The 20,114-nt window shown below is 45.8% G+C and overlaps 1 protein-coding gene and 3 non-coding genes across 4 annotated transcripts in view; 1 reads left to right on the forward strand and 3 right to left on the reverse strand.

The window, feature by feature from the left end:
* VAC14 (VAC14 component of PIKFYVE complex) overlaps window positions 1-20,114 on the reverse strand; it is a 64,423-nt gene that overhangs the window by 18,780 nt on the left and 25,529 nt on the right. The window contains exons 10-12 of the mRNA XM_089659225.1: window positions 15,407-15,467; window positions 2,019-2,163; window positions 486-551 (exon numbers count right to left, since the gene is read on the reverse strand). Of these exons, the coding sequence (XP_089515351.1) occupies window positions 486-551; window positions 2,019-2,163; window positions 15,407-15,467 (272 nt within the window). The remainder of the gene's footprint in view (window positions 1-485; window positions 552-2,018; window positions 2,164-15,406; window positions 15,468-20,114) is intronic.
* On the reverse strand, window positions 3,391-3,461 carry TRNAG-GCC (transfer RNA glycine (anticodon GCC)). The gene has a single exon. It is a non-coding gene; the product is annotated as a tRNA-Gly (tRNA).
* Window positions 5,360-5,430, forward strand: TRNAG-GCC (transfer RNA glycine (anticodon GCC)). The gene has a single exon. It is a non-coding gene; the product is annotated as a tRNA-Gly (tRNA).
* TRNAG-GCC (transfer RNA glycine (anticodon GCC)) lies at window positions 15,635-15,705 on the reverse strand. The gene has a single exon. It is a non-coding gene; the product is annotated as a tRNA-Gly (tRNA).

Consider the following 20,114-nt stretch of genomic DNA (forward strand, 5'->3'; position numbering starts at 1 on the left):
CCCCCCAAACTAATTGCAGACAGAGAAAAGAGGGGCCCCCCCCTTTCCCGACAATGATCCATGTCCAGCACATTAAGTGCATATATGTATGTATGGAACACAAAGTGTAGGGGCCAGGAGTAGCTCAGAGTGCAGAGGTCAGGAGTAAGAACTGACAGCCAATGAATGAAAGGGGCGGTCCAGGGAAAGTGAGGCTGCGGAAGAAAGAGCTAGATGATGCCGGACATCCTCCAGCCAGGAAATGAGGCGGGTTCTATTTGACTTGCTGTTGCTTCTAATGCACATTGTGAGAAGCTCACAGTGTGCAGTGAAATCAGAGTAAGCCATTTCAGTCCAGGAGAGGAGCCGGTACAACTGGAGTATTGTAATCCCTATCAGACACCGACACAGATAAGAGAACATTTCTAACTAGTGACACCAGAACTCCCAGGATGCATTGCGGTCCGACAGGAGGAGGGCACAGAAGGCTCTAGCGGGTTTCTCACCTCGTCAGATTCGTCAGACAAGGTCCTCAGCAGGATGGGAAACAGACTGTCTGTGTGACGGAACATCTACAAGAGAACACAGAGGATGAGAATGACAGAGAATGTAAGAATCAAAAATCATATGGTTCCTCGGGGGAGGGACATAATCAGCCCACAGGAGGGGCAAAAACCCAAGGCAACCACCTCACATCAATGTTCTATGAACTCTCAGTAGCCAGATGTGTGGGGCCCAGGGCCACATATAGACAACAAAAATCGCTTTCATTTTAGGATATCCCCCAAATATTTCTCCAAATCAAAGTCTGGAAAGTAATAAACTGAAACAAAAATAGTATACATACTCCTCCCTTCCCCAATATAGAAGAGAGCATGTCTGGGAAAAACCGAAACATATTTAGTACACCTCCCCAATACACAGGAGGGGGTGGGATATAGGGAGAGGGGGAGGGGTTAGACATGAGGTGTGGGGGAGGAGTAGAGAGATAAGTGGGGGAGGAGTTAGGGTGAGGCAGAGGAGTTATGGAGATGAGGAGTGAGGAATGGGATATGGAGATGAGGAGTGAGGGGGAGGGGGGTGTTATGGAAATAAGGAGGGTTGTGGAGATGAGAGTGGTGGATTGGTTATGGAAATGAAAGGGGAGGAGTTATGGAGATAAGGAGAGGTTATGGGGGAGTTATTGAGGTGAAAAGGGGAGGAGTTATGGAGATGAGGCTTGAGAAATGGGATATGGAAATGAGAGAATAAGAGGGGGGGGGGGGGGTATGGAAATGAGAGGGGGGTTGTGGAGATGAGTGGTGGAAGGGTTATGGAGATGAAAAGGGGAGGAGGTATGGAGATAAGGGGAGGTTATGGGGGGAGTGGAGGAGGGGTTGAGATGAAAAGGGGAGGAGTTATGAAGAGGAGGCATGAGAAATGGGATATGGAAATGAGAGAATGGGTGGGGGTTATGGAAATGAGAGGGGGGTTGTGGAGATGAGTGGTGGAAGGGTTATGGAGATGAAAAGAGGAGGAGTTATGGAGATAAGGGGAGGTTATGGGGGGAGTGGAGGAGGGGGTTACAGAGTTGAGGAGGGGTTATGGAAATGAGAGGGGGAGGGGTTGTAGAGATGAGAGGGGGCAGGGTTATGGAACTGAGCAGCTGTTAATGGGACAAGGAATGGGGGAGGGGCTACAGAGGTGGTTCTGTAGCCTAGCAGGAGAGAGCGTAGGTAAGGCTGACAACACTCCCTGGGATCTCAGTACAGCAGGGCTCTGTGTTGTCAGCTCATGCAGGAAGTTGGGAGCTCCCTGGATTTCTGGCAGATTACCAGGATAAATGATAAAGTAGAGGGGGAAAATGTTGTGTATTGCAGAGATATACTGAATTTTAGATTTTGCCCAAACCTAACCTTTAAGGGGACACAGACAAAAGTTTAAACCTGAGAAAGATTGCAGCCCCCCACCCCCCATCCAGAAATAAATTGGAAAGATTTTTCTGGAATCGGACTGGTCAGGCGGGGGATGGGTGTGATGCGGAGTGTGGCGGTACGCACCTTGCGTGGAGTCTTAATGTACAAGTGATAGAGCCATTTCAGCACACAGATCCGAGTCATCATCCCCGTGGTGGGTTCATGGAGGTGCCGATCCAAAACCTGCACAATCCCATCCAGATTCAGAGTGACGGCACTTGCCAGAGAGCTGCAACAAGACCAGAGAGAGAATGGCAAGTAATCCTGGACAGAGATGTGTGCTTCACTCAATGGTGAACCTCTTCAATCACTTTATGCCATTACAAACCCAGATATTACTTTGTAAAAGTTGCAGTGACATCATCCCTGTGCTCTGAATAGACTGTGAACAGAGCAGAGCTCCGACAACTACAGAAAAGTACAGGAGGGACAGGGACAAGAACAGTCACCCTACACGAGTTTCAAACCTGAAGTTTGCACATCGCGATTCAAGAAGAATACATATGGTGAATGGACTTAAGAGTTCAGGTTCTGCAGGACTCCTATAGACTCCATATTTACTCCTGGCATTGTACAGACACTCCACATCGCACTGATAAATGTGTATTCTGTCCAGCAAACCTCCGATGTTAGAATATACAGTGGGATCACACCATGACATAGTGTCACCCCTCCCCACAGGAGCGCTCGGAGCACCATTCAGCCACTGTCTACAAATGTCCGACGTACCCTGGATTATAACGACGTCATCATATCAATATGAATCGTTATTAGAGCACATAAATCGTTTTATATAATCATATCTTTATTACATAGAAATTATAAATGATTTATTTCTAAAAATTATTTTTAGTCAAACAATAGGATGTATGATTATGTAGGAATTATATATTGAGCAGGATTGCTCAGTGCTCCACAGACAGAAAGGCCCCTCAATGTGACCACTGGATTGTACTAAAAGAGCAAAAACACAATTATTGAGAATTGTTTGTAAACGTCTTTCAGAATTGAGAATTGAACAGTGACGGGAGGACCCAGCGAGGCTGAGATCAATGTGGACAGGTCTGTGTAGTCTGTATAAACTCTGTCCATCCAGTCCTGAGATTTAAATGGCTCCGTCACACAGCACAGCCCTGGCAGGGCAGGAGACATGGAATTTTCTCTGCTGCAGTTCAGTGACACTTACAGGTGTTGTCCCTCTCCCAGCCTGTAATTGGACAGTGAAAGGAGAAGCAGCAGTTTAATATGCTCATCCCTCTGCTTTCCCTCCACCTCCCATCAGCATGTCCCTTGTCTGCACATGTGCACCTTAAAGCAGGTATAGAATGAAATATTGCTGGCTGAAATGTGCAGAATAATCAGGACAGATGATATAGAATTTATACTATAGTAAATGTTCTACAAAATAAAATTTTGTAGCAGAATTATGTCAATGACTGAAAGTAAAAACAATCCTTGCATTGGCCGGGAATCGAACCCGGGCCTCCCGCGTGGCAGGCGAGAATTCTACCACTGAACCACCAATGCTGCAGATGTTGACTGTTCTGGCCTCTTCCAACAAGTCCTGACACAGATGTGCCACATCATCACAGTCTGACTAAGGCATTCTCAGCCCAGAGGCTCCGCTCTTCCGGCTGCATTTAGCAGGGCAGAGGCTCCGCTCTTCCGGCTGCATTTAGCAGGGCAGAGGCTCCGCTCTTCCGGCTGCATTTAGCAGGGCAGAGGCGCCGCTCTTCCGGCTGCATTTAGCAGGGCAGAGGCGCCGCTCTTCCGGCTGCATTTAGCAGGGCAGAGGCGCCGCTCTTCCGGCTGCATTTAGCAGGGCAGAGGCGCCGCTCTTCCGGCTGCATTTAGCAGGGCAGAGGCGCCGCTCTTCCGGCTGCATTTAGCAGGGCAGAGGCGCCGCTCTTCCGGCTGCATTTAGCAGGGCAGAGGCGCCGCTCTTCCGGCTGCATTTAGCAGGGCAGAGGCGCCGCTCTTCCGGCTGCATTTAGCAGGGCAGAGGCGCCGCTCTTCCGGCTGCATTTAGCAGGGCAGAGGCGCCGCTCTTCCGGCTGCATTTAGCAGGGCAGAGGCGCCGCTCTTCCGGCTGCATTTAGCAGGGCAGAGGCGCCGCTCTTCCGGCTGCATTTAGCAGGGCAGAGACGCCGCTCTTCCGGCTGCATTTAGCAGGGCAGAGACGCCGCTCTTCCGGCTGCATTTAGCAGGGCAGAGACGCCGCTCTTCCGGCTGCATTTAGCAGGGCAGAGACGCCGCTCTTCCGGCTGCATTTAGCAGGGCAGAGACGCCGCTCTTCCGGCTGCATTTAGCAGGGCAGAGACGCCGCTCTTCCGGCTGCATTTAGCAGGGCAGAGACGCCGCTCTTCCGGCTGCATTTAGCAGGGCAGAGACGCCGCTCTTCCGGCTGCATTTAGCAGGGCAGAGACGCCGCTCTTCCGGCTGCATTTAGCAGGGCAGAGACGCCGCTCTTCCGGCTGCATTTAGCAGGGCAGAGACGCCGCTCTTCCGGCTGCATTTAGCAGGGCAGAGACGCCGCTCTTCCGGCTGCATTTAGCAGGGCAGAGACGCCGCTCTTCCGGCTGCATTTAGCAGGGCAGAGACGCCGCTCTTCCGGCTGCATTTAGCAGGGCAGAGACGCCGCTCTTCCGGCTGCATTTAGCAGGGCAGAGACGCCGCTCTTCCGGCTGCATTTAGCAGGGCAGAGACGCCGCTCTTCCGGCTGCATTTAGCAGGGCAGAGACGCCGCTCTTCCGGCTGCATTTAGCAGGGCAGAGACTCCGCTCTTCCGACTGCATTTAGCAGGGCAGAGACTCCGCTCTTCCGGCTGCATTTAGCAGGGCAGAGACTCCGCTCTTCCGGCTGCATTTAGCAGGGCAGAGACGCCGCTCTTCCGGCTGCATTTAGCAGGGCAGAGACGCCGCTCTTCCGGCTGCATTTAGCAGGGCAGAGACGCCGCTCTTCCGGCTGCATTTAGCAGGGCAGAGACTCCGCTCTTCCGACTGCATTTAGCAGGGCAGAGACTCCGCTCTTCCGACTGCATTTAGCAGGGCAGAGACTCCGCTCTTCCGACTGCATTTAGCAGGGCAGAGACTCCGCTCTTCCGACTGCATTTAGCAGGGCAGAGACGCCGCTCTTCCGGCTGCATTTAGCAGGGCAGAGACGCCGCTCTTCCGACTGCATTTAGCAGGGCAGAGACTCCGCTCTTCCAACTGTATTAATTGGGCAGAGTCTCCCCTTTTCTAGCTGTGTGCATCAGTACAGAGTCTCCTCTCTTTCAGCTGTATCAGGACAGATACTCCTCTTTTTCAGCTGTGTGTGCTTCTGGACAGTCTCTTTTCCAGCTGTATCTAGCAGGACACACTCTTCTGTTCCAGCTGTGTGTGCACCAGCACAGACTATGCTCTACTGCAGATGTGCTCTATGAAGCATTGGTGGTTCAGTGGTAGAATTCTCGCCTGCCACGCGGGAGGCCCGGGTTCGATTCCCGGCCAATGCAATCAAATTTATTTCATATTAAAAACAGAGAATTTATTTTCTGCTACAGTCATAAACTTACATTTTAACAGCTTCCCCTCCACCCTATAGCAGAAATACTGCTACAGGGCACCAGGGGTGCATAAAATCCTGTATATATACACACAGGATTTTGCATTTCCGGGTAGGAGGCACATACAAGCTACACACGCGCCCTACCTGCGCCGCCATACGCAGCCTCAATCACACGCGCCCTACCTGCGCCGCCATACGCAGCCTCAATCACCTGGTCCCAGCCGGTGATTACTCGCCGGCACCCAGTGATCGCCGACTTTCTCCGACGGGGGAGAGACCCGTATGTAAACAATACAGATCTCTCCCCTGTCAGCTCGTGTGTGTGTGTGTGTGTGTGTGTGTGTGTGTGTGTGTGTGTGTGTGTGTGTGTGTGTGTGTGTGTAGATAGATAGGAGAGAAACAGAGCTATACGAAGCACACACACAGCCCCCAAAGTGAAACAGCACACAGTTAACCCTTTGATCGCCCCACATGTTAACCCCTTCCTGCCCAGTGCCATTAGCAGTGATTACTGCACTGGTTTAACTGGGGAGGTCAGTGACACCAAGCCAGTTCCAAGTCCAGTGTCAGAATGCCTGCCGCAGTCCCACTATAGGTTGCTGATCGCTGCCATTATTAGTAAAAAAAAAAATTCCAGTATATATATCGCCATATAAACGCTATAAAACGTTCATGCAAACCAATTCATTTACACGTATTGGGAATAGCAGAATACATTTTGGTCTAAATTTATGCTGAAATTTGATTTTTCAAATTTTTTTTACTGGACATGCTTAATAGCAAAAAGTCAAAAATAGAATTAATTTTCTCAAAAATGTCAGTCTTTATTTATAGTGCAAAGAATATAAAAAAAAAAAACCGCACAGGTGATCAAATACCACCAAAAGAAATCTCTATGTGTTGGAAACAAAGGACGTAAATTTCGTTTGGGTGCAGCGTTGCATGACCGCACAATTCTCAAAGTAACGCAGTGCCGTAATGCAAAAAAATGGCCTGGTCGGGGGGGTAAATCCTCTGGAGGGCGAGGGGTTAATTAATTTGTAGATCAGAGGTGTGACCCTCCATCAACACATGATGTCACTTAAAGAGACTGCACAAGTTTGTTTTTTTTTGGTCTAACTAACATGCATTCCTATTTAACCCCTTATTAACCCTGATCAAGAATTAACCTCTTCCTCTCTTTAGCCATTTTTTAGCTTTTTTATTTCTACTTTTTTACTATTCATTTCTTTTTATTTTCCCTTTTTAACTTTTTTTTTTTTAAATTTGCAACCAGAAATCCTTAGTGTCATTTTTAAGTGCCCGGTCATATCGGTGAGATTTCAGGTGTGATTTGGGAATTGAAAAATCGCACCTGAAAATGCATCTAATGAATGTGAATATCAGTGTCTTAACATTTGCTGCAGCGTGATTTCTAAAGTAGTTCTTGCATTACTTTTTCTGCCATTTTGTTGCAGTTTCACCTACATAGAATATGATGGCGATCGTACTGCAAATTGCAAGAAATTGTTGAAAATCTTCACTAGTAGCAATAAAGTTTTCAGAAATTGCACACAAACCATGCGATTTTAAATTGCAGCAGTGTGACTGGTGACTTATTTGAGCAAATTATAGAATTAAATGTTTATTTGTATTTAAAGTACAACTATCAAAAGAGAAAACTTTTTTTTTTTGTCCTTCGATTCCATAGAAAATAAAAGGAGAAGGATTGCGCCCCTGCCATTTGCAGAGTTTAGTGAGGCATCGCTCCATCCCGGCTAGCACTAGACGCACAGACATCCCAGTCTATGATCAGTACAGCTGGAGCCGTCACTGATCCCACATGGAGCTCCAGCAGCAGCCGCAGGGTTAACGAGCCTAATTAATCACTTCTTCACCGGAAGAGAAGATAGGGCATCATTTAATCAGCTTGTTGTCATGCTAAGTGTGTCATTGTTGTGGAAATGGCAGGAATTCTTCTAGATGTAGCCAATGTGTGTGCGGGTGGGGGGGGGGTGGGGGGTGTCACATGATGGACCCAGGGAGGGAAATGACACCCCAGAGAGCCCCGCTTTTATCTGTCATCCATTCACTGCGTCTCACGCTGGAAAGATTTACGCCGCAGAAAGCGATTAAAGGGACAGGTTCATTCATGGCGGAGGCTATTGTGCCAGAATGACAGAGAGAAAACAAGTAAAAATCGTGTGAATGTCCTCACAACCCCGCCATCATTTCTAACAATGGAGGTCTGAGCCAATGGCATTGCCATCATTTATAAAGGTTGATATCTGAGCAAACAACATCGCCGTTATTTAAACACAGTTTAGATCCGAGAGGGAAACAAGGCCTCATAGCAATTACTCCCTCTTCACATCAGGGAACCGATACATAAACAATTGATCAGGTCAGAAAGAGGGGAAGAGAGAGAAACAATCATAAAACAAATAACAGATCAGATTGTAATGTGTATGACTGACGTGAGGTGTTCATCATACAGCAGATATTAAAATCCACTTACGGGACCACCATCAGAGACAGCAGGGATCCAGTACAGGCAGAAAACCTTCCACAGTCATAGAATTCCAGATCAGACAGATCACCTTCCAAAGTTCTGGAGCAGATGGATCAACTACCAGTGACCTGAAGCACACAGATCACCTTCCAGATTCTCCAAATTTTGGAGTAGACGAAGTCCCGGAGCAGATGGATGACCTTCCAGAGTTCCTGAATACCGGAGCAGACGGAAGATGAAGATGGATCACCTTCTACGGTAGACATGTCACCTTCAAGAATCCTGGAATTCCACAGTAGATGGATCATCTTCCACAGACCTACAACAAATGGATAACCAGAGTCTTGGAGCACAAGGATCACCTTCTAGGAGTGCTGGAATTCCAGAGCAGATGGATCACCTTCTAGAGTCCCTGAATTCTGGGCAGATGGAAAACCTTTCAGAGTCCTGAAATTCCCGAGCAGATGGATCACCTGCTAGAAACCTGGAATTCCGGAACAGATGGATTACCTTCCAGAATTCAACAGCACATGGATCACTTTCCAGATCACAGAATTGTGGAGTAGCTGATCATATTCCTTCTAGAGGCCCCGAATTCTGGAGCGGATAGATGACCTTCAGAGTCCTGAAATTCCAGATGAAGATGGATCACCTTCAGATTAGACAGATCACTTTCAAGACTCCAGGAATTCCAGAGCAGATATATCACCTTCCACAGACCTGAAACAGATGGATAACCTTCCAGAGTCCGGGAGCACAAGGATCACCTTCTAGGAGTGCTGGAATTCTGGAGGAGATGGATCACCTTCCACAGACCTGGAATTCCAGAACAGATGGATCACCTTCCAAACTCTCAGAATTGTGGAGTAGACTGATCATATTCCAGAGACCCGAAGCAGATGAATGACCTTCTAGAGGCCCGGAATTCTGGAGCAGACAGATGACCTTCAGAGCCCTGAAATTCCAGATGAAGATGGATCACCTTCCAGGACAGATCACTTTCAAGAATCCAGGAATTCCAGAGTGGATGGATCAACTTCCAGAGTCCTGGAGCACAAGGATCACCTTCTAGGAGTGCTGGAATTCTAGAGCAGATGAATCACCTTCTAGGAATGTTGGAATCCCAGAGCAGATGAATCACCTTCCAGAGACCTGGAATTCCAGAGCAGATGGATTTCCTTCCAGATTCTCCAAATTTTGGAGTAGACTGCTTACACTCCAGAGACCCGGAGCATATAGATGACCTTCCAGAGTCTCAGGATTCCAGAGCAAACGGATGACCTTCCAGAGTACAGGAATTCCAGAGCAAATGGATCACCTTCCAAAGACTCAGGATTTCAGAGCAGACGATCACCTTCTTGAGTCCTGGAATTTCAGAGAATATGGATCACCCGCTGCAGCAGATGGATCACCTTCCAGAGTCTCAGAATTCCGGAACAGACAGATCACCTACCAGAGATATATTACTTTCCAGAGACCTGGAGTAGACGGATCACTTTGCAGGATCTCAGAATTCCAGAGCTCACTGCAAACTTCTGAACCAAAAGTAACAAAATGAATGAAGGACAGAATGACACAAGGGAGCCGATCTATCGTCTGCCTGTCCGGCCTCATACCTCATAGGAGCACCACTAAAATTCACATCCAGACCAACACCGATGTATTGTTTGTGTGTAAGAGATTACATCTGGATTAGAGAGTTTTCTTTTTTTTTATGCTATAGATTCAGAAAAAACATTGAAGAGACACTGCTCTGCCTAAGCTGCTTGCCCACCAACAAGCAGGAAGTGTACACACTAGAGGGGCCTCACTTACAGGGAGCAGAAAGAATAAAACCTGCATGCTGTAATTTTATATCCTGTCTGCAGCACTCTACACACTCCAACAAGTGCAGGAATCAGACCAGGGGCGGACTGACCATTTGGAAACCTGGGCACTGCCCGAGGGCCCGGGGTCAGTAGGGGGCCCCATGAGATGCTTCTGGTACCTTTTTCATAGGCTTTTTTGAGTTTGGGCAAGGACACAGGGGCCCCATGATCCCCTATTGCCCGGGGGCCCCATGAGTTGTCAGTCCACCCCTGAATCAGACTATGTATGCCTACCCCTCTGTACACACCTTGCAGTGAACCAGACACCTCAAAGGTCCTTCAGCGCCACCTAGCAGTCAACAGGCAGTAATACATGCCTACCCCTCTAGACACAGCACCACCAGTCACATCAATGGGATTTTAGCACCACCCGGTGGCCAACAGGCGGTAATGCACTTCACAGTAGACGGAAACCCAATCACTAAAATCTCAGAAAATATTTAACATGTTGATACCATTTCAAAAGAAATTTTTTAAGATATAAAAATCTGCAGCTTTCAATAAAGACAAAATGGTGATCCTGCCATAAATCAACTTCAAGCACTTCTTTGTGATAGAGGGAACACACTGTCCCTGCCTCCCAATTGTGGCTCTGTGTTGTCACCATATCACACAAGATTCCGAGAGTACCAGCGGCTGTTGTAAGGCACATAATGCAAGCATGGTCCACCATCTGGAAATCAGGCTTACATTACAAGTGCACAGAGCAAACTAAATGAAGGCAATTGGCATCCTGCAGGCAATGTGCTGACAAGGAACATGCTGATGGGTAGAGAGAGCAGAGAGATGACATGTCCAATCACAGGCTGCGGGCACAGAGGTGACCAGGCTGTGGTGCTTAACTGCAGTTGAAAAAAAAATGTGGTCCGATTTAGCAGACAGGGCTGTCCTGTGTACCAGAGCTGTATAAATCTCAGGACTGGATGGACAGAAATGCAAATCCTTTGGCAGGTAAATCAGCACCCGAAAGATTAAATATATATATGTATTTATTTATTACAGGTACTTCTATAGCGCAGCGAGGTACATTCACATCAGTCCCTAACCCTCAAGGGGTGTATAATCTAAGGTCCCTAACTTACATTCATACATACACATACTAGGGACAATTTAGACAGGAGCCAATTAACCAACCAGCATGTTCTATGGGTGTGAGAGGAAACCGGAGTACCTGAAGGAAACCCATGCAGGCACAGGGAGAGCATGCAAGCTCCAGGCAGGATCAAACCAATGATCCTAGTACTGCCAGGCGGAGGTGCGAACCATTTAGCCACTGTGCATCCGCACTATTTAGCGGTTTGCTCAGAGTTATGCTGTAACCATGAAAACCCCCTTCTACCAGATTCTACAAATGTACAGGTGTGCCAGGAGGAGCATGTGACTCACTCCATGTGACAATGCTGGACCAATCACTAAGCATCACGGCTGTCAGATGGGGAGAGGCAACACCTACAATGTGACTGATTTGGAGATTACAACAGGCGGCTGAACCTGTGATTCAGGTGAACCTGTTTCTTTGGTGTGTATGAGGAATGCAAAGGTTTGCCTTACAGCGGTATTAAACCCAAAACAAAAAAATGTATTGTAGTGCACCTTACCAATCATTAGATGTGGTGGCTGCATTAGTTTTCTTTTTAGGCTTCTTTCCCCATTGGTTTTCCCCTGATGATCTGGCCAGTAACACACCACCTGTATAAGAGTGCCCCCCCTCTATATGAAGGAGCACGGGGGGGCACCTTTGACAGCAGCATTATCAGTCTCGGAGGAAGGAAAGTGTTAGATGTACTAGCAGACTTCAATACACTAACAAACTGAAGACAAACTGCAGGCAGATTCGAACCAATGACCCTAGTACTGCCAGGCAGAGGTGCTAATCATTTAGCCGCTGTGCTTCCGCACGATTTAGTGGTTTGCTCAGAGTAATGCTGTAACCATGAAAACCCCCTTCTGCCAGATTCTGCAAATGTACAGGTGTGCCATGTGGATTCGAGTCCTGAGTGAGCCCTCTAGCACATGTAGGTTCCCCAAACATTCATGCATGAGCAGTGGAAATTGCGCATGCACAAAGACAGGTATTATGAAGTTCCAAATCTCTGCCGTCTTTGCGCATGTGTGGGAAATCTCGTGTGCAGCTGTGCCACAGTGCTTTACCAGGACCTGATGGCTGGGCAGAGCCCCTCGGCACATCTGTGCATACGCCATAATGGCGGCTCTGGAGGGGGGCGGAGCCACCTAACAGAGGGACTGATGGTCCATTTTAATTGGATAAACTCTTATTTAGAGTATATTTCATCATGCGACAGATGACCCTACAGGATGAAATCTCCTCCTCTCCTCCCGTGTCCTCGTCTCACACAACCTGGATCCATCAATTATTCACTGTCCTCACCACAGAAATGCTGGCAGGTCCAGCAGATCGCATGAGCTGCGCTAAACATGTGCTTCCCTCCCTATAGGAACCTCATAACAGCTAGAGATTTAATAAAGCCAAATGACCGAACGCCATCGATACCATTCATCCAGCAGAAAAGAAACCCAAATTAAACCAAACCTGCGCTATTCCCATACAGGACGACATAAAAAGGTTCTCTGTAACCTCCCTAGCGGTCTGATTATGTCAGTATTTCTGTGCTCAAAGTGGTACTTTTTTTTGCATGGAAATATGTAGTTTTTTTATTGTAGGCCTGTAATTCTTAGGAATAATTCACTGAAATCTGTCCGAACAAGAGTCTAGTAAACATCCCGGGTATGATAAAATTTGAAACACGAAATCATAAAATTATAATTTAATAAATAAATCATAAAAAAATAATAATTTAATAATAATAAATGTAATTCAATAATATAATCAAACCAAAAACACTGAAATTTGAAATATAGCGCCAAGTTCGCACATTGCTGAGCAAAGTCGCAGAATCGTTTTCAGTGTCTGATGATGAATTTCCCCCACGAATCATTATCACTCAATTCTGCAAGTGGTTCTGATTTACTATCGCTGTTCTCTAGCCGGTCTAAAACCGCTTTTGACCTAAAGGGACGCTTTTTGGACGCCATGGACATTTCTCAGTTTCCAGGCAGAAAGAACAGTCAAAATGCAGGCAGGGCGCCGGACAAAGCACTCCGGACACAATGTATGTGAAATGGTTTGATACAGGAATGTGATTTTAGTGAATGTCACTTTTTCACATTTTTAAATTTCCCGCCATTCCGTCCCCGACGTCGCAGGGAACGGAACCTGGAAGACAGATGCTGGCATCAGCCAGAGGACATTACAGGGGACACTGCAGGGGGGACATCACGGGAGCGCTGGACAAGGTAAGTGATCGAGGGATCCCGGAGCAGCGTCGCATGTAAGCCCGAGTGTAGCTCGGGGTTACCGCTTGTGGTGCTGAAATTTTACCCCGAGCTACACTCGGGAATACCGCCAGGGAGGTTAATGAATTCTGCCCCAGGAGTACCTCCACCTTACCTTCACACCCCCACCCCCACCACTCTGTCTCTAACAACAAAGATATAGTCAGTACTTCCACATACAGAGGAGCATGTGACTCACTCCATGTGACAATGCTGGGCCAATCACTAAGCATCAGGGCTGTCAGATGGGGAGAGGCAACGCCTATAACGTGACTGATTTGGAGATTACAACAGGCGGCTGAACCCATGGGTGAAGAAGGGAAGGAAAGGAAAGTAAGGGGGGGGGGGGGGGAATAAGGTGAACCTGTCTTTTTGGTGTGCATGAGCAATGCAAAGGTTTTCCTTACAGCTGTATTAAATCCAAAACAAAAAAAAAATGTATTGTACCTTACCAATCATTAGATGTGGTGGCTGCATTAGTTTTCTTTTTAGGCTTTTTTCCCCATTGGTTTTCCCCTGATGATCTGGCCAGTAACACACCACCTGTATAAGAGTGCCCCCCCTCTATATGACAGAGCACGGGGGGGGGGGGGGGGGGAGAGGGGGCACCTTTGGACAGCAGCATTGTCAGTCTTAGAGGAAGGAAAGTGTTAGATATACTAGCAGACTTAAATACACTAACAAACTGAAGACAGACTGCAGCTAACACTGTATAGGAAGTTACAGCAAACTGTTTTTTTCCTTTTGGGATAAAGGCTTTACATAAATAAATTGAAAGAAAAGGGATGCTGTTGTGCGTAGGAAAAAAATTATATATAAAAAAATTGACTATATATAAGATACCTATATAGCAGCAGTCCTAATTGTGAATGACTATATACAAGACTGAAATATTTTACATAAATAAAGTTGATCATTGTATGCACTCCTGTCAGTATTAAATGGTTGGTCTCCGCTCTGTAATTGCCACATTCCGCTGAAGAGATTGTTCTTTTGAGAAAACAGACTTACTGGCCAGATCACCAGACGAAAAATAAAAGAGAAAGCCCAAGAAAGAAAACTAATGCAGCCATCCCATCTAAGAATTGGTAAGCTGCAATATAATAAATATTTGCTTTTTCAGTTTAAAAACCACTTTCAGGCTCAGTTCACACCCATGCAGTTTGCGTTTCATCTGTTTCTGCAGTGCGTTTTTAATGTGTTTTGCATTTGTTATTTATTTTTTCTTGTTGCTAGGCAGATTAAAAACACATCAAAAACACATCAAAAACACATAAAAACTGCACTACATGCTTTTCTGCAGCGTCTTCAATGGTTTGCTTTTAAAAAAGTAAAAAAAACGAACCGGGTGAAAACGCGGAGATGTGAACCTGTCCCATAGGAAATCGTGTTAAATGGACTGTAGTGCGTTTCTGCAAAACGCTGCATAAATCGCTTAGGTGTGAACCTAACCTACAGAAGTTTTCTATTTATCCCCACAACAAAGTAAAAGCTCAGCTTGGCCCCATCCGGTCTCTGGCAGCCTGATTAACCCCTTCCCACCAGCCAGACAGATACATGCGGCAGCACAGAGGTGGGCCTCATTCTGCGCGGTCATGTCAGGGGTTTATGTTGGCTGCGTGCACCCCAGCCCCCAGCACTGTGACAAAGCTAGGTTGTACAGAGACAATGCTAGATTGTAAGCTCCAAGGATCAGGCCCTCCTATCCCTCTTGTATTGAACTGTATTGTTGCTGTAATGTCTCCCGTTATATTGTAAAGCGCTGAGCAAACTGTTGGTGCCATAAATCCTGTATAATAATAATATATAAATCCTGTATAATAATAATATATAAATCCTGTATTATAATAATAATAATAATTGGGAGCTGGCAGAATGGGCTCCCAATCACACAACTACTATGATAGCCAATCACATGATCCAGAAGCTCATGTAACACCTTCAGGGTATTACAATCTTTTAAAGGGAGCCATCAGAAAGGGGTTACAGTAGATCCAAAGTCAAAGCATTCTTTCTATTCATTTAGAATGGAGTCGGAAACACATCTAAACAAATTTCAAGCTCAATCCTCTATAAACAGAAAAAAAAAGGAGAGCAAAATGGAGTGCAGGACCTGCCATGACCAGACAGGACGGACCAATACCGGCCATGTAACTGGAGCCAATAGCAAAGTGCTAGTAATAAAACAATTTCCCCCAGTCCCTTCTCACCTCCTGGGGGCCAGCACACTGACGTTATCCAGGCTGGAGTCTTCAGTTGTGTCCAGAGCTCCTGTAGACAGACAGACAGGGTCAGATTCAGGAGGCAGATAGGACAGACTCAACACACAGACTGAAATTTCCACCACAGAATACTGCCTGACAGTACAGAAATCATTAGGATACATTTATATGCAGAAGTAAAAAGGAAAAAAAAATTGATCTGTACTTGAAAACATTTGCATTGGCCGGGAATCGAACCCGGGCCTCCCGCGTGGCAGGCGAGAATTCTACCACTGAACCACCAATGCCTTGTGCAGCATTAGTGGAAGAGAAAAGATCATATGAGGAAACACAGCATGCATACTGTCATCCAACTACTGATACTGTCAGCCAACTACTGGGGAATATCTCCCTCATGAAGCTATTTATTTCAGGTACTTATATAGCGCACACACAAAATTATATATATATATATATATATATATATATATATATATATATATATATATATATATATATACACATACACACATATACACATACACACACACACACACACATATATATACACACATATATACACATACATCCATACATATATATATATATACACACATACATTATATATATATATATATATATATATATATATATATATATATATACATACATCCACATATATACATATACACACACACACATACATACACATACAGTGGGGCAAAAAAGTATTTAGTCAGCCACCAATTGTGCAAGTTCTCCCACTTAAAAAGATGAGAGGCCTGTAATTGGTATCATAGGTAGACCTCAACTATGAGAGACAAAATGAGAAAAAAAATCCAGACAATCACATTGGCTGATTTGGAAAGAATTTATTTGCAAATTATGGTGGAAAATAAGTATTTGGTCAATATCAAAAGTTTATCTCAATACTTTGTTATATATCCTTTGTTGGCAATGACAGAGGTCAAACGTTTCCTGTAAGTCTTCACAAGGTTGGCACACACTGTTGCTGGTATGTTGGCCCATCCTCCATGCAGATCTCCTCTAGGGTAGTGATGTTTTGGGGCTGTCGCTGGGCAACACAGATTTTCAACTCCCTCCAAAGGTTTTCTATGGGGTTGAGATCTGGAGACTGGCTAGGCCACTCCAGGACCTTGAAATGCTTCTTACGAAGCCACTCCTTCGTTGCCCGGGCGGTATGTTTGGGATCATTGTCATGTTGGAAGACCCAGACATGTTTCATCTTCAATGCCCTTGCTGATGGAAGGAGGTTTGCACTCAAAATCTCACAATACATGGCCCCATTCATTCTGTCCTGTACATGGATCAGTCATCCTGGTCCCTTTGCGGAGAAACAGCCCCAAAGCATGATGTTGCCACCCCCATGCTTCACAGTAGGTATGGTGTTCTTTGGATGCAACTCAGCATTCTCTCTCCTCCAAACACGACGAGTTGCGTTTCTACCAAACAGTTCTATTTTGGTTTCATCTGACCATATGACATTCTCCCAATACTCTTCTGGATCATCCAAATGCTCTCTAGCAAACTTCACAGGGGCCCGGACATGTACTGGCTTAAGCAGGGGGACATGTCTGGCACTGCAGGATCTGAGTCCCTGACGGCGTAGTGTGTTACTGATGGTAGCCTTTGTTACGTTGGTCCCAGCTCTCTGCAGGTCATTCACTAGGTCCCCCCATGTGGTCCTGGGATTTTTGCTCACCGTTCTTGTGATCATTTTGACCCCACGGGGTGAGATCTTACGTGGAGCCTCAGATCGAGGGAGATTATCAGTGGTCTTGTATGTCTTCCATTTTCAAATTATTGCTCCCACAGTTGATTTGTTGACACCAAGGTGCTTGCCTATTGCAGATTCAGTCTTCCCAGCCTGGTGCAGGTCTACAATTTTGTTTCTGGTATCCTTCGACAGCTCTGTGGTCTTCACCATAGTGGAGTTTGGAGTGTGACTGTTTGAGGTTGTGGACAGGTGTCTTTTATACTGATAACAAGTTCAAACAGGTGCCATTGATACAGGTAATGAGTGCAGGACAGAGGAGCCTCTTAAAGAAGAAGGTACAGGTCTGTGAGAGCCAGAAATCTTGCTTGTTTGTAGGTGACCAAATACTTATTTTCCACCATAATTTGCAAATAAATTCTTTCCAAATCAGCCAATGTGATTGTCTGGATTTATTTTCTCATTTTGTCTCTCATAGTTGAGGTCTACCTATGATGCCAATTACAGGCCTCTCTCATCTTTTTAAGTGGGAGAACTTGCACAATTGGTGGCTGACTAAATACTTTTTTGCCCCACTGTACATACATACACACACAGACATATGTATTATTATACATTCACATCAGTCCCTAACCCTCAAGGGGCGTACAATCTAAGGTCCCTAACTCACATTCATCCATACACATACTAGGGCCAATTTAGACAGGATCCAATTAACCTACCAGCATGTCTTTGGAGTGTGGGAGGAAACTGGAGTACCCGGAGGAAACCCACGCAGGAACAGGGAGGACATGCAAACTCCAGGCAGGTGCTGCCGTGGTTGGGATAAAACCTTCTGAGTGCAACAGCCCCCCCCTAATACTTACCTGAGCCCCATAGAGATCCAGCAATGTGCATGAGAGCCTTGGCTCTCCAAGGACTCTTCCTCCTCATTGGCTGAGACAGCAGTGGGTATCACGATCGCAGCGTCAGACCCCAGACCTTCTCACCAAACTCGTGACCGAAGGACTAGCCGATCTAGAACTGCGATGTGACGTGCGTAACAATACCACACCCAGCTGCCCCCTGCACAACGATTTTCCAGCTAATGGACCACATTCGATGTACCGGCAGCCTGGGCGATTGTTACTGGTGCAGGTTAATTACGCAATTAACCCTTCACACTGCCACCACCTCCTTTTTGTACAGAGAAAGAGGAAACTCGGAGTTATCAGCTAGAACACTAAATTGATTGAGATAATCGTCTGTATAAAACGGCCCGCAGACCGGTTATACAGAGGTTTAAACAAACACAGTAGCGTTCTTTTTAGAGGCAGGAATTCGTAAATTGCAATAAAGCGCTATAGAAACAGTTCAACACTTCCAGAAGGAAAGATTTATTACTAAAAGGTCAAACAGGAGCAATAAAAATATTTACAGAAAAAGATGTACCTAAGATATGTATCTGAGATATATATATATATATATATATATATATATATATATATATATACAGTTGCAAGAAAAAGTATGTGAACCCCTTGGGATTACGTGGAGTTTTGCATGAATTGGGCATAAAATGTGCTCTGAACGTCATCTAAGTCACAACAATAGAAGAACACAGTCTGCTGAACATAATACTACACAAACATTAGATGTTGCCATGGTTTAATTGCACATAACATGTAAACATTCACAGTGCAGGGAGGAAAAAGTATGTGAGGCCCTAGCTTAATGACTTCTCCCAGAGCTATTTGGAGCCAGGAATGAGCCAACCTTGACTCCAATCAGTGTGATGATATTGGATGTGTTGCTGACAGCTGTTCTGCCCTTAAAAAACACACACCTGTTTTGGGTTTACTGGTTTCAAGAAGCACTGTCTGATGTGAACCATGCCTCGCAGAAAAGAGCTCTCAGAAGACCTACGATCAAGAATTGTTGACTTGCATGAAGCTGGAAAGGGTTACAAAAGTATCTCCAAAAGCCTTGATGTTCATGTGTCCACGGTAAGACAGACTGTCTACAAATGGAGAAAGTTTAGCACTGTTTCTACTCTCCCTAGGCGTGGTCGTCCTGTAAAAATGACTGCAAGAGCACAGCGCAGAATGCTGCATGAGGTAAAGAAGAATCCCAGAGTGTCAGCTAAAGACCTACAGAAATCTCTGGCACATGCTATCATTTATGTTGACACATCTACAATAAGGAAAACATTAAACAAGAATGGAGTACATGGGAGGACACCACGGAGGAAGCCATTGCCGTCCAAAAAGAATATTGCAGCACATTTGAAGTTTGCAAAAGAGCACCTGGATGTTCCACATCACTACTGGCAAAATATACTGTGGACAGATGAAACCAAGATTGAGTTGTTTGGGAAGAACACACAACACTATGTGTGGAGAAAAAAAGGCGCAGCAAACCAACATCAAAACCTCATCCCCACTGTAAAACATGGCGGAGGGAGCATCATGGTTTGAGGCTGCTTTGCTGCCTCAGGGCCTGGACGGATTGTTGTCATTGATGGGAAAATGAATTCCAGAGTTTATCAAGACATTTTGCAGGAAAACGTACGACCATCTGTCTGCCAACTGAAGCTCCGCAGAGGATGGGTGATGCAACAGGACAATGACCCAAAGCATACAAGTAATTCAACAAAACAATGGCTGCAACAGCACAGAATACGCCTTCTGGAGTGGCCCAGTCAGAGTCCTGACCTCAACCCGACTGAAATGCTGTGGCATGACCTTAAGAGAGCGATTCACACCAGATATCCCAAGAATATTGTTACACTGAAACAGTTTTGTGAAGAGGAGTGGTCCAAAATTACTCCAGATCGTTGTGCAGGTCTGATCTGCAACTACAGGAAACGTTTGGTTGAGGTTATTGCTGCCAAAGGAGGGTCAACCAGTTATTAAGTCCAAAGGTTCACATACTTTTTCCTCCCTGCACTGTGAATGTTTACATGTTATGTGCAATTAAACCATGACAACATCTAATGTTTGT

This window comes from Staurois parvus, unplaced genomic scaffold, assembly GCF_062004578.1.
Source record: "Staurois parvus isolate SC_StPar_1 unplaced genomic scaffold, SC_StPar_1.0 ptg001136l, whole genome shotgun sequence".
In the NCBI taxonomy this organism is placed as follows: domain Eukaryota; kingdom Metazoa; phylum Chordata; class Amphibia; order Anura; family Ranidae; genus Staurois; species Staurois parvus.